This window comes from Macaca mulatta, chromosome 10 (genome assembly GCF_049350105.2).
Source record: "Macaca mulatta isolate MMU2019108-1 chromosome 10, T2T-MMU8v2.0, whole genome shotgun sequence".
Lineage (NCBI taxonomy): Eukaryota > Metazoa > Chordata > Mammalia > Primates > Cercopithecidae > Macaca > Macaca mulatta.
In genome coordinates, this window is record NC_133415.1 from 1,317,568 (window position 1) to 1,332,284 (window position 14,717).

Genomic DNA, 14,717 nt, shown 5'->3' on the forward strand with positions numbered 1-14,717 from the left:
AGCCGGGCGTGGTGGCGGGCGCCTGTAGTCTCAGCTACTTGGGAGGCTGAGGTGGGAGAATGGCGTGAACCCGGGAGGCGGAGCTTGCAGTGAGCCGAGATCACGCCACTGCACTCCAGCCTGGGAGACACAGCGAGACTCCGTCTCAAAAAAAAAAAAAAAAAAAAAAAAAAAAAAAAACAAAAAAATTAGCCAGACGTGGTGGTGGGCGCCTGCAGTCCCAGCTACTCTGGAGGCTGAGGCAGAAGAATGGTGTGAACCTGGGAGGTGGAGCTCGCAGTGAGCCGAGATCATGCCCCTGCACTCCAGCCTGGGGGGCACAGCAAGATTCTGTCTCAAAAAAAACAAAAAACGGGGCCGGGCACAGTGGCTCACGCCTGTAATCCCAGCATTTTGGGGGGCCGAGGCGGGTGGATCATGAGGTCAGGAGATTGAGACCATCCTGGCTAACACGGGGAAACCCTGTCTCTACTAAAAAAAATACAAAAAAATTAGCCAGGTGTGGTGGCGGCGCCTGCAGTCCCAGCTACTGGGGAGAGGCTGAGGCAGGAGAAAGGCTTGAACCTGGGAGGCGGAGCTTGCAGTGAGCCGAGACCGTACCACTGCACCCCAGGGGGCAGAGCGAGACTCCGTCTCAAAAAAAAAAAAAAAAAAAAAAGGTTCAGCATCACTAGTTATTAGAAAAATACAAATTAAATCCACGAGATACCCCTTCACACTATGAGAATCAGCTCTGTTCTAAAGTCAAAGCAGGTCAAAGAGTCCAGGCCTAGACGTGGGCTATAGTCTCTCTGGCTGCCATGATGGGAGCCGTGTGCCTTCTACCAGCATTGCTGCTCCCTGTGGCCCCAGCCAACCCTCATGCGTCATCCAACACAGCTGCCCCTCCCTTCCCATTCCTGGGCCTTCTCATGGCACTCACATGCTGGGGTCTCTCGTCTTGTACAGCAAACAAAAAGCACTCCCTCCAGGGCCTCCTGTATCTCTTTGGTCACCAATTTCTCTCGCTCTCTCTCCATCCTACCCTCCCTTTCATGGGCAAATGCCTTAAAAAGGAATCAACGACATTTCTCCATTTCCCCGTAGTCCATTCATTCATTCTCAACACATTCCAATCTGGCTGTAGCCCAAATACTGCCGATTTTTCAGACATAAAAAGCACTAATATTAAAAAAAAATTGATAAATTTGACTATATTAAAACTAGCACCTTCTGTTAATAAAAAGACACATATATTTATATATATTAAAAAATATATACATAGTTTTTTGAGACAGAGTCTCACTCTGTCTCAGGCTGGAGTGCAGTGGTGTGATCTCAGCTCACCGCAACCTCCGCCTCCTGGGTTCAAGCAATTCTCCTGCCTCAGCCTCTCAAGTAGCTGGGACTACAGGCATGTGCCACCATGCCCAGCTAAGTTTTGTATTTTTAGTAGAGATGGGGTTTCCCCATGTTGGCCAGGCTGGTCTCAAACTCCTGACCTCAAGAGATCTGCCTGCCTTGGCCTCCCAAAGTGTTGAGATTACAGGTGTGAGCCACCGCACCCAGTCTCAAAAGACACTTTTTAAAAAGCTAAAAGACAAGGAACAAATCTGGAGAAGATATGTACCTAAGAATAGTTTATCATAAGGAATACAGAAAGGACTCCTCCAACAATGAAAATCAGATAAAGTACTCAATAAAAAAGAGGGCAAAAAACGCAAGCAAGCATTTCACGGAAGATGAACATTTTACAGTCCACAAACAAGAAGATTCTCAGCCTTGTAAGTAAGCCAGAGAAAAGTAAATCAAGACCATCATGAGACGCATTACACACCTACCAGAGTGGCACCAGTTAGGAAATCGAACAAAATCAGACTGCAGGGAGGGCACTGATCAACAGGCTGTTATATACCTGGATACCGGAAGTCACTGACGCAACCACTTGTAAAGCTGGAAACAGGAATATACCCCAAACCCAGCAATCCCACCCCCACATACACAGCGGCTCTAGGAAAAGCAGCAAACAATAGTAACAGGAAACAATGAAGATGTCCATCAACAGAAAACCAGGGTATTCACACAACCGCCAACCAATGAACAGTAGTTACAGGCAACAACATGAAGACATCTCAGGAACACAATGTTTAGTGAAAATCTGCAGCTCCTAGGAACCAAATACAGCAAGTTACTCCTTTTCTAAAGTTCAGAAGAATTAAAACTGAAGAATACACTTTTTGTGCACGACTAGTTAATGGTTTTGTGGAGGAAGAAAAAGTCAGCTGGGTGCCAGGTCACAGCACCCCTCATCTGACTAGAAAACAAATAAAAGTAAGGAGCTGGTAGCTGACAGTGACAGTGAGGCATGAACCAAAGATCCAGTGCACGTGAGGTCTGGGAAAGAATGAACATGCAAATGTATGCACCTTTATATCTCAAAAAATAGTTGATAATAAAGCTAGAAACACGGGACATGCAAAAATGCTGTAGGAGCCCACTTCATCCACGAGGCCTCTACACGTCAACCACAGGTGTGGTGGGGGCTCCTACGTCACTACTTAGATGTCAACTGCCATACTCAAGAGAAGACTGTCCAATCAAAGATAAAGAGACAAATTAACTGGGCATGGTGCCTCACACCTATACTCCCAAAACTTTGGGAGGCTGAGGCAGGAGGATCACTTGAGCCTAGGAGTTTATGACCAGCCTGGGATCCCATCTCTATTAAACAAACCAACAAAAAAAGACGGCCGGGCGCGGTGGCTCACGCCTGTAATCCCAGCACTTTGGGAGGCCAAGGCAGGCAGATCACAAGGTCAGGAGTTCGACACCAGTCTGGCCAATATGGTGAAACACTATCTCTACTAAAAATACAAAAATTAGCTGGGTGTGGTGACAGGCACCTGTAGTCCCAGCTACTCGGGAGGCTGAGGCAGGAGAATCACTTGAACCTGGGAGGCGGAGGTTGCAGTGAGCCAAGATCGCGCCACTGCAATCCAGCCTGGGTGACAGAGCGAGACCCTGTCTCAAAAAAAAAAAAAAAGACATTTGAAAGAAGACTCACTAAAAGCATTACCTATTATATGTGAATTCCACATCCATAGGTTCAAAGTTATAGGCTTGTTCAAATTCTGGATTAATTTTAAGAGTTACATCTTCTTCATGAATCTAAAAAAGAAACAAACAATATACCTGATTTCTTGGAATAATGTGATATCTATATCCAGCAACACATCATCAGAAATGCATTCTACAGCTTTGAGCTAAAATTTGATACCTATCTGCAAAATTAGTTGAAAAGGATTAAATCATTATGCCATTCAATTATACAAACAAGAGGAAATGGATCACTACACTCAAACTTATTGAACTTCAATTCGCTGGGCTGTAGCCTCTCCTAAGGCTCTGAGAATAGAGAATGCATGGGAGGTCACTGACTCCATAGACACAAACAAAACAACCACAAGTGTAGCCAAGTGTTACCTACTGTAAGGAAGCCTCGATAAGAAGGTCTGCCAGGTGCAGTGGCTCACACCTGTAATCCTAGCACTTTGGGAGGCCAAGGTGGGCAGATCACCTTGAGGTCAGGAGTTTGAGACCAGCCTGGCCAACAGGCAGAAACCCTGTCTCTACTAAAAATAGAAAAAGGAGCCGGGTGTGGTGGTGGGCACCTGTAATCTCAGCTACTTGGGAGGCTGAGGCAGAAGAATCTCTTGAACCTGGGAGGTGGAAGTTGCAGTGAGCCAAGATCGTACCACTGCACTCCAGGCTGGGTGACAGAGTGAGACTCCATCTCAAAAAAAAACAAAAAACAAAAAACAGCCATTACAAGACTTCTCCTTTTAGTAGAAAAGCCCTCCAGCTAAAGCAAGATCCTGCATGATCAGTTCTGCATATTCTTTCCTAGATAGTGTGGGTAGAAAAATAAGAAGGAAAGCCCTGATCCAAAAGGAGCTCAAGCTCTTCTCCAGGTAGCTCAGGCAACAGGGTGAGTTTCCTGAGGGTCAGGGCTGACACCAGCAGAGGGTTGGGAAGCTACGCCCCGGGCTGGCTTCCAGCCCCGGGAGGAAGGGAAGCAACAGTGGTACAGGACTGTGGGATCGTTTCCCCTGAGGATGAGGAAGACAGACCAAGTCCTCACTGTACACAGGAGACACGCGTTAGTCTACTTGAGAAGAGGAGGAGGTAGCATCCAAGAGAGCCTGAAAAGACGAAAATAATTTTTGGAGCTCAAAAGGATATGGAAGGTCATTTCAGATGCCAGGGTTTGATCAATGGCATGGAGGCCCAGCCATACGGCTCAGGAACCAGGGGTGGAGGCAGGCAGGTACCTTCCTCCTGAGATCTCTGGCTCTGCTTCTTTGGAGGTTTTGGTATGCTAGGCTTCCTTTCTTGGCACAGCTGGTCTACTATTTGGAGGCTAAGATGGTCACTCGGCCATCTTGGGCTCCTCATGTCAACTTGATCAACAGCAAAAGTGGGTAATGGAGAGCTGGCGAGGTCATGTCACCCGTGTCTCACATCTCAGTACACAGGCCATGGCCTAAGTCATTACAAGATCTCTGAAATCCTGCCAAGATTTTGTCTTCTGGGAAATATCCCATTCTACGAAATCAGCCACAGCATGGACCCTGCATGAAGGTGTAGCCCAGAGTGACTGTGGCGGCAAAGGTTGGAGGCTGCCTCTTCTCCAGATCCTTACCAGGCTCTTCTAGCTCTCTCAGTCCTTCTTCCCTCTGACAGTAAAGGCTCTGGCATTCTCCATTCAAGTTTTCTACATTAAGTAATGTGTCGCTTCATCTTCTCTGATGCACAGATAAAGCACCTCCCCTCTTATGCAGATCCCAGTATCGCTCCCAGTGCTATGCTCAGTACATGACCAGTAAAATCCAGCCCAAGAGTCACAGACCATCCCATGCAGAACCATCTGGAGCACCAGGAGCTACTCAAAGCCAAAAAAACCACCTTCACACAAACATCAGAGCTGCAAACTTGTAGGTGTATTTTTCCTTTCAAGGTTTCCACTCTGCGAGCTCTTCCGGAATACATTCAGAATGCCCAAATATAACTCAACGCAAACAACGTGACTTACATATAACCTAAAAGATAAATGTTTTACGTGGTTGAAAATTACAGTATTAAGTTTCCTTTATGCATCAAAAATTATTTAAAGATTCACTGTATCTTCACATTTTCCAAAATAGCCAATGCATATGGGAGCACTTCCCCAAAAGCCGTGGGGAGAATGTTACCTTTCCAACCAGTCAGAAGAGTGCATCCAACGTGAACTCATTAAGAGAGTGTGCTCTCACCTCAGTCACGTAGCTGATGTATTCGATGGCATGTCCATTGTACTCTTGAGTTTTTAAAATCAGTTTATCACCTAGTTAAAAAAATATATTACCATGTTTAAAGCTAATACAAAATCACAAATTTCTGTGCTGTCCTATAAAATCCAACATGAGGAAGTTCAATAAAACATTACTGGGGTCAGGTCGGGCATGGTGGCTCACACCTGTAATCCTAGCACTTTGGGAGACCGAGGCAGGTAGATCACGAGGTCAGGAGATTGAGACCATCCTGGCTAACACAGCAAAACCCTGTCTCTACTAAAAATACAAAAAAAATTAGGCGGGCATGGTGGTGGACACCTGTAGTCCCAGCTACTAGGGAGGCCGAGGCAGGAGAATGGCGTGAACCCGGGAGGCGGAAGTTGCAATGAGCCAAGATCCTGCCATTGCACTCCAGCCTGGGCAACAGAGCGAGACTCCGTCTCAAAAAACAAACAAACAAACAAACAAAAATTACTGGGGTCAACTGTTTACAAATAATGAAATACAACAAAGAGGCCTGGCGCGGTGGCTCACGCCTGTAATTCCAGCACTTTGGGAGGCCGAGGTGGGCGGATCATGAGGTCAGGAGATCGAGACCATCCTGGCTAACACAGTGAAACCCCATCTCTACTAAAAATACAAAAAATTAGTCGGGCGTGTGGTGGGTGCCTGTAATACCAACTGCTTGGGAGGCTGAGGCAGCAGAACGGCGTGAACCCGGGAGGCGGAGCTTGCAGTGAGCTGAGATCCGGCCACTGCACTCCAGCCTGGACGATAGAGCGAGACTCTGTCTCAAAAAAAAAAAAAAAAAAAAAAAAAAAAAGAAATACAACAAAGAAACATGCTTGCATGCTTGATGTACATAGGTTGCTGATTTTTAGTGAAATTCTAACCCAAAAGAAAGAAAATGCGATAATGTGACTGTCATATTGCCAGTTAAAGAGTATCTTTTCTCTCTTAAGGGTGGTTTCTCTGCTAGTCTACCTAGGGAAGCATGCGAGTAACAAACACACCTGTGTACAGAGAAGGTCTCCCTTCGGCCAACCCTGGGACCTCCAGAACCAGCAGATCCCCATTCCTTCTTAAGACGATCCCGCTCATGTTGTACTCTTTCAGTTCCATTTCTGCATAAATCTCCTCAAGCCACAGCAAAGTTGAAAACTTCTCCTTGTAATTTGACATGTTCAGAAGCTGGAAAACACATAAACGTATAGAATACAAAGTCAGCGACAGCGCAGCGGCACACTGGAAAGCTATAAAGTCAGCGACAGCGCAGCGGCACAACGGAAAGCTATAAAGTCAGCAACAGCGCAGCGGTACAATGGAAAGCAGCAGCTCTGCAGCGGGGACGTCCCAACAGCTCCAGTTCAGCACATGGCCCCCCAGGTAGGGCAATTCTCGCCAGAGTCTGCTAATGCCTCAGTACGTTTCCCAGCCTTCAGCACGAGGGCCATGAGGCTCCAGCACGCTCCCTGGCCTTTGGCACGAGGCTGTGGGGCTCCAGCTGGTGGTGTCCCTCCCTGCACTGCCCAGCACTGTCCACCCTCCCTGCTCTTTTTCAGGTTGTCCAAGTTAATTCTGGAAAGGTAGAATTTGGCTTCCACAGACGTCTGTGAAAAAAGGACAAACTTCTAGGTCTGGCCAAAGTGGACTAACAAGAACCAGATTTACTCTTGTACCTGAAAAAAACTTAGAGACATAGAAATAAGAAATGATGGTGTTTAAACAATGAACATCACGCAGCACAGGACTGTGATCCCAAGACTGGGGAAACAATCCATGGAGGCCCCATGACTGACCCACCTGTACCTGAACAGAGCTCCTAGGCCCCAGCACAGAGGACTCGGGGAGCCGCATGGTCTCTGAGGAGAGGAGCTCTGGTCTATGGGGCTGGGTGCTGGGAAGAGCAAGCAGCACACAGTGGTGTGGAGGGGTCGGGGGACCCACTCGGGACCATCAGTTCAGCACTGAGGAATGCACGAGACACCACCCTGCAAGACCCATTGTGGGGCCAGACCAGGGCCTCAGCATGAGGTGGGGGAAAACTCACAGCAGCCTGCCCGGAATCAGAAAGTGGGAGGGCAGAAAGTGCGTCTGAACACATGGTGGCTGAAAATTTCCAAATGTGAAGAAAACTCAAGGCCACATATTCAAGAATCCCAATGAACCCTGAGCACAAGAACAGGAAGAAAAGAATCTCTACCACCACACATCATAAACCAAATCTATTAATATAAGTGATAAAAGAGAGAATCTTAAAAGCAGCTAAGAAGAAACAACGTTATGTGCAAAAGTGCAAAGATAAGAATTAAAGCAAAAGAACCCCATTAGAAAAACTAAAAAAATACTTAGGAGATGAATAAAAACAAAAACACAACATAGCAAGACTTACGGGAAAAGCATGAGCAGTGCTAAGGGAATTTGTGACCATGAGTGCTGATTCCCAAGAGCACTGCAAGGAATTAGACAAAGGAGAACAAACTAAACCCAAAGACAGAAGAAGGAAATAAAGATTAGAGGAGAGATGAACAAAAGACAACTGAAAAACAATATAGAAAACCAGGAAAACAAGTTGGTTCTCTAAAAAGATCAACAAAATTGACAGACTTTTAGTAGATTAACTAGAAAAAAAGAGAAAGACATAAATTACTAAAATAAGATAGGAAAGTGGGAACATTACTACAGATTCTACAGAAATAAAAAGGATTATAAGAGAGTATAAGCAATTGTACACCAATACCCAGATGAAATGGACGAATTCCTAGAAACACAAAACCTACTAAGACTAAACCATGAAGAAACAGAAAATCTGAATAGACCGATCACTACTAAGGAGGTTAAAGTGGTAATCGATATTCTGAAAAGGAAAACCCCAGGACCTGATGGTTCCAAAGCTAAATTCTACCAAACATTTGAAGAATAACTAATACCAAACCTTCTCGAACTTTTCCAAAAAGATTCAAGAGGAGGGAACACTCTGACTTACTCTTATAAGGCGAGCATTACCCTGATCCCAAAGCCAGACAGAGACACTTCACGAAAAGAAAACTACAGACCAATATGAACACTGATGCAAAAATCCTCAATGATACTAGCACACAAAATTCAGGAGCGTATGAAAAGGATTAGCTGGGTGTGGTGGCTCATTCCTGTAGTCCCAGTTACTTGGGAGACTGAGGTGGGAGGATTGCTTGAGCCCAGGAGCTTGAGGCTGCAGTGAGCAGTGACTGAGCCATTGCACTCCAGCCTGGGCAACACAGCGAGACCCTGTCTCAAAAATACATACATAAAAGGATTACACCCTTTGATCAAGTGGAATTTATTCCTGGAATGCAAGGATAGTTCAATATCTGAAAATCAATTACTGTAGCAACACACACTAACAGAAGGAAAGAAAAATCACATGATCATCTCAATACAGAAAAAGCAACTGAATTTTCTTTTCTTTTTTTTTTTTTTGAGGCAGTGTTTCCCTCTGTCACCAAGGCTGGAGTGCAATGGTGTGATCTCAGCTGGCAGCAACCTCTGCCTCCTGGGCTCAAGTGCCTCCAAGGTAGCTGGGATTACAGGTGCATGCCACCACGCCTGGCTAGCATCTGACAAAATTTAACACCCTTTCATGATAACATTTAACAAACCAGGAAGAGAAGAAAACCAGGCTGGGTGTGGTGGCTCATGCCTGTACTTGCCTGTAATTCCAACACTTTGGGAGGCCAAGGCGGGAGGATTTTGAGACCCCATCTCTATGATATACGAAAGTTAGCCAGGCATGGTGGTGTACCCCTGTAGTCACAGCTGTGAGCTGTGATTACACCACTGTACTCCAGCCTGGGCCACAGGAGAGCCTGGCTCAAAAAAAAAAAAAAAAAAAAAAAAGAGAGAGAGAGAGAAAGGAAAAGAAAAAAAAAAAGAAAGAAAAGAAAAGAAAGAAAGAAAACCACCACCTCAAAATGATAAAAGTTATATATGAAAAACACACTTTTTTTTTTTTTTTTTTTTGAGACGGAGTCTCGGTCTGTCCCCCAGGCTGGAGTGCAGTGTCTGGATCTCAGCTCACTGCAAGCTCCGCCTCCCGGGTTCCCGCCATTCTCCTGCCTCAGCCTCCCAAGTAGCTGGGACTACAGGTGCCCGCCACCACGCCTGGCTAGTTTTTTGTATTTTTTAGTAGAGACGGGGTTTCACCGTGTTAGCCAGGATGGTCTCGATCTCCTGACCTCGTGATCCGCCCGTCTCGGCCTCCCAAAGTGCTGGGATTACAGGCTTGAGCCACCGCGCCCGGCTGAAAAACCCACTGTTAACATCATACTCAATGGTGAAAGATTGAAAGCTTTTCCCATAAGATTAGGAACTTCCAAGAGAAGGATGCCTGCTTTCACCACTCCTATTCAACATGGTACTAGAAGTTCTAGCTGGAGCAATTAGGCAAGAAAAGGAAATGAAAGGCATCTAAATTGAAAAAGAAGAAGTAAAATTATATGTTTGCAGATGGCGTAATTTTATATGTAGAAAACTCTAAAAGATTCCACAAAAAGCTGTTAGAATAAATAAATTCAGCAAAGTAGCAGGGTACAAAATCAAAGGACAAAAAGTATCTTCATTTCTAAACAACAATGAAGAATCTGAAAAGTAAGCTATGAGAACAATGTATTTACAACAGCAACAAAAAGAATAAAATACTTACAAATTAATTTAACCAAAGAAGTGAAAAACACATACAAAGAAAATGACAAAACACTGCTGTAAGAAATTAAAGAAGACATAAATAAATGTTAACATATTCCATGTTCATAGCCTGGAGGATTCAATATTGTTAAAATGTCCATACTAACCAACGCAATCTACAGATTCAATGCAATTCCCATCAAAATTCCAATGACAGGCCAGGTGCAGTGCCTCACACCTGTAATCCCAAGCACTTTGGGGGGCTGAGAGGGGAGGAATACTTGAGGCCAGGAGTCTGAGACCAGCCTGGGCAATGTAGTGAGACTTCGTCTCTGGGGAAAAAAATTCCAATGGTGTATTTTGCAGAAATAGAAAAAAGCATCTTAAAATTCATATGAAAGATCTTGAAAAGCAAAATAAATTTTGCCAAAGAACAACAAAGATGGAGGACTCAAATTTCCTGATTTCAAAACTTACTACAAAGCTGCAGCATCAAAACATCAGGTTGGTGGCCTGAGGAAGGAACTGAGGAGCACCCTCCAAGCCCAGCAGACCTGGGTCCCAAGGGAGGAGCTGAGGAGCACCTCCCCATCCCAGCAGACCCAGGTCCAGCTTTTTCTGCCACTTTCTTTCAATGAACCATTCAGGCATTTGCCTGCAAACTCAAAATGACTGGGGGAGAGAGGACTGCACTCCCGACTCATGGCATCCTCCCTGCCCAGGATCTGTGAGTAAAACATATCTGAACTTGTTTCTATCATGGCAATGGATTGAATTGCACCTTCCAACCCAAGAACCCAGTGCTGCCCAGGCCGGGTTTTCCCTGGCATTGAGGAACATAAGATTGAGCTCCCAGTGCCAGATGGTCAGGCAGGCATAACCTGGACACAGGTCAGACGAGAGCCACGAGGGCGTCTGCCAGAATAAGTTAGTTTCCTGTGTGAGGAACCCCTGGTCATGGGGCATCAGCCTGTCCTCCTGGTAGAATAAGTATCCCCTGAAGGGTGCATGGTGAACACCCAGGTCCCGTTCCCTTCATTCTCCTCAGGACAGGGCTGCCAGTTGCTCTGGCACTGGAGCTCCAGTTTAGCTGGGGACTCTCAGAACACCTCAAAGCTCTACAGAAAAAAACCCTCCTGGACAAAGGGCAATGTTCTCCCCTCAAACTGTCAAATTTCATAGACTTTTCATCCTTCTTGGACTTTTCTTCTCCAGACACCTCACTCAGAACATGCTCCTCTGTCTCTCATATGGGTGGGGACCTGGGCTCTCCTCCCCTGGACCCTTGCCCTGCTGGCTCTGTCAGGGTGATGTTAAGAGGCTGGAATGCTTCTTGCTCATAACAAAGGCCTCCTAGTCTAGTGAGAGAGGCTGAGTTGATGGCACAGGTATCCCTGAGTTCTTCTGCTCCAGACCCCAAAGGCCCTGTGCGTGACTCCCAGTGAAGCTGTGGGATGCCAGCCCCTGAAGCATAGCAGGTCTGGCAGTGTGCCTCAGGACCAGACAGTGACCCTCGTTATCTCAGCTACCTGTGAAGAAAATGAGCCAGATGAAGGTCTGAACCTGAGAAGGAACCTCCTGGCTTTGTCAGAAAACAAGAGCATTAGAAGATGCAAACACCCCACAGGCCATCAGACACTTCCTACCTCTGCAAGTAATGGCTGGAAAGTCAGGATGTCAATTTTTTGTTCCACACATTTTCTAAGTCTATCTGGGATTGGATATTGTGGAAGAAAACTTGGAAGTTGTCGTCTTGAGTTCCTTAAAAAATTAAGTTCACAAGTTAAAAACAAGTCTTTATTGCCAGGTATCACTAGACATTCTTTTTTTTGAGACGGAGTCTCGCTCTGTCGCCCAGGCTGGAGTGCAGTGGCGCGATCTAGGCTCACTGCAAGCTCTGCCTCCCGAGTTCAAGCCATTCTCCTGCCTCAGCCTCCCGAGTAGCTAGAACTACAGGCGCCCGCCACTGCGCCCGGCTAATTTTTTGTATTTTTAGTAGAGACGGGGTTTCACCGAGTTAGCTAGGATGGTCTCGATCTCCTGACCTTGTGCTCCGCCCACCTTGGCCTCCCAAAGTGCTGGGATTACAGGTGTGAGCCACCGCGCCTGGCCTAGACATTCTTACCTAAACATCCTGTCCTATTTTAGGGAGACCAAAGTTCATCCACTCACTGAAAAGAACTGATATATGAACAGCTGGTCTAAGGCAGTGGTTTGAAGCTTTTGTTTTAGCTCTGGGATCCTTTCCTCAAATAGTTCCCATGAGTCTACTATTTGTAAACAGGTAAGTGTAGCTGCACAGGCTGTGGGAAAACAGGGCTGGAACCCCCAGAATCTGCTGGAACCAGGAGTTTGAAAAGAGCTGTTTTTAACATTCTATGAGCTGAGCTCTTCCTACTGTATTTGTCATCAGGACTCCATCTGGGCCTATCCCTACAAAGCACACATTAGGAAAAGGCTGCTCTGTCTGGGTCCTGCCTTCGATTTGTTTTTGTTGTTTCCCAGCCTGTGGTTTCTTTTTTTTTTTTTTTTTTGGAGACGGAGTCTCGCTCTGTCACCCGGGCTGGAGTGCAGTGGCCGGATCTCAGCTCACTGCAAGCTCCGCCTCCCGGGTTTACGCCATTCTCCTGCCTCAGCCTCCCGAGTAGCTGGGACTACAGGCGCCGCCACCTCGCCCGACTAGTTTTTTGTATTTTTTTAGTAGAGACGGGGTTTCACCATGTTAGCCAGGATGGTCTCGATCTCCTGACCTCGTGATCCGCCTGCCTCGGCCTCCCAAAGTGCTGGGATTACAGGCTTGAGCCACCGCGCCCGGCCGCCTGTGGTTTCTCTGCATGTTCAGGATGAAGAACATTGCTGCTCTGGAGGCAAGCCCAACGCAGCAACAGAGACGACGGGAAAGGGACAGACAGGAGAGGAGAAGCCAGGAGAGAACAGGGAAACGAAAAGTCAGAGTGAGGTTGATAAACCTCAATTCAGCGAATAAGGATGTTAGCTGGACCTTTATCCCTCATTCCCTCCTAGCTTTCCATTTCAGTGCAGTCTCACCCAAGAGAGCTCACATTGCTCTCTGTATTCCATTCACTGTCATCTCAATTTGGGTTCCACTGGCTCACCCCTCAACAGGAGAAACGGTGTGAAGACACTCCCTGTGGTTTGTGTCAAGGGTTATGTCAGTGCTCACGTGAGGTGTATTTGGAAAGCATTGATTACTAACATGAACAAGGTAAAGGGAAACCAGGATGATCACTATAGGCTTAGGTCAACAGCCTGAACAGCTAACAGAACCACATGGCCTCAACAGACACGCTGGATTAACAAAATGTGGTCGCTACCATGATGGGTGGATAAACTCAGCTGGGAAGGTGCTTGCCTACAGAGCACCCAGAACAGATCTGCGAGTGAAAGCGCTGCTCTAAGAGCCAAAGCTGCCTGGCACTGGGGGTCCTAGCAGGAAGTACAGTGCCTGTGACAGGCAGCCACAGATGGACAGCTCTGGAAGCAGGCACCCGCCAATGCCCGCATGGGCAGGTCCAGACACCTGGTGCTCCAGGTGTGCTTGAGCCAACCCGGGTCAGGCACTCTGGGTCACCAACCTGACCGGCAGGAAACTAATGTCCTTGTTTTAGAGACGCTCCCCCACAATATGTTAATATTCACAGGGAAGTAACTGACCAGGGGGTTAAAATCCTTGTGGCTGTTTCTTTGTGTATTTCACTCTTTGTGTTAAGCCAAATGCTAACTAGAAAGCTGTTTGGTGTATCACTAGATGAGAACCAGGGATCCTCCAAGGCTCCTACAATTAAAACTCGATCCTCGGGGACTCGACTCTGTCTGGCAGCCGAGGGACCCTCCTGCTCCTTTTCTGGGTTACATCCCTACAGCCCCTTCATGTTGAAACTGTGCCCAAAGAGTTAAAGAAACCAATGACTAACAGAAATTCTTGAGCCTGCAGGATGGGTGATAAGAAACAACTCCAGGCCGGGCGCGGTGGCTCAAGCCTGTAATCCCAGCACTTTGGGAGGCCGAGACGGGCGGATCACGAGGTCAGGAGATCGGGAACATCCTGGCTAACACGATGAAACCCCATCTCTACTAAAAAAAATACAAAAAATTAGCCGGGCGAGGTGGCAGGCACCTGTGGTCCCAGCTACTTGGGAGGCTGAGGCAGGAGAATGGTGTGAACCCGGGAGGCAGAGCTTGCAGTGAGCTGAAATCCGGTCACTGCACTCCAGCCTGGGCCACAGAGCGAGACTCCGTCTCAAAAAAAAAAAAAAAAAAAAAAAAAAAAAAAAAGAAACAACTCCAACGCTAAGACTCCCTCTGCTTATGACATCAAAGGACTGGCTGAGATCAGCTAGAACCAAAATGGACAACCGGAGTTTGTGCAGAGCTTACTGACATCACAGCCTGGATTCCCACCATGTGTTTCATGAGAACTGGCACATGACCCGTGAGGTAGCATGAAGAGGTAACTACGCACACCCAAGGCCTTTCCAGCCCTCCCTTTTCCTTCCACCAACTACCTGTTAATCCCAGACTCTACCCGCTAAATGTTTTCTGATAAAATTACTGCCTTAAAGCCAGCACAGAGACACATTTGAGCTTGACTCCTGTCTCCTTGGGGGTTGGTTTTCAATACAAAGCTTTTCTTTTCTCAGAAACCCACTGTCGTAGCAATGGCCTCTAATGCATCAGGCAGTGAGCCCCTTTTTCTCAATAATAATGTGCCCAGGGATGACG

General features: G+C 46.7%; 1 protein-coding gene across 2 annotated transcripts in view; it reads right to left on the reverse strand.

Moving 5' to 3' along the window:
• The window catches only part of MOV10L1 (Mov10 like RNA helicase 1), a 71,704-nt gene that overhangs the window by 32,448 nt on the left and 24,539 nt on the right, over positions 1-14,717 (reverse strand). For both annotated transcript variants that reach the window (XM_015150611.3, XM_015150608.3), the window contains exons 10-13: positions 11,621-11,735; positions 6,326-6,503; positions 5,292-5,362; positions 3,056-3,147 (exon numbers count right to left, since the gene is read on the reverse strand). In XM_015150611.3, coding sequence (XP_015006097.3) covers positions 3,056-3,147; positions 5,292-5,362; positions 6,326-6,503; positions 11,621-11,735 — 456 coding nt within the window. The remainder of the gene's footprint in view (positions 1-3,055; positions 3,148-5,291; positions 5,363-6,325; positions 6,504-11,620; positions 11,736-14,717) is intronic.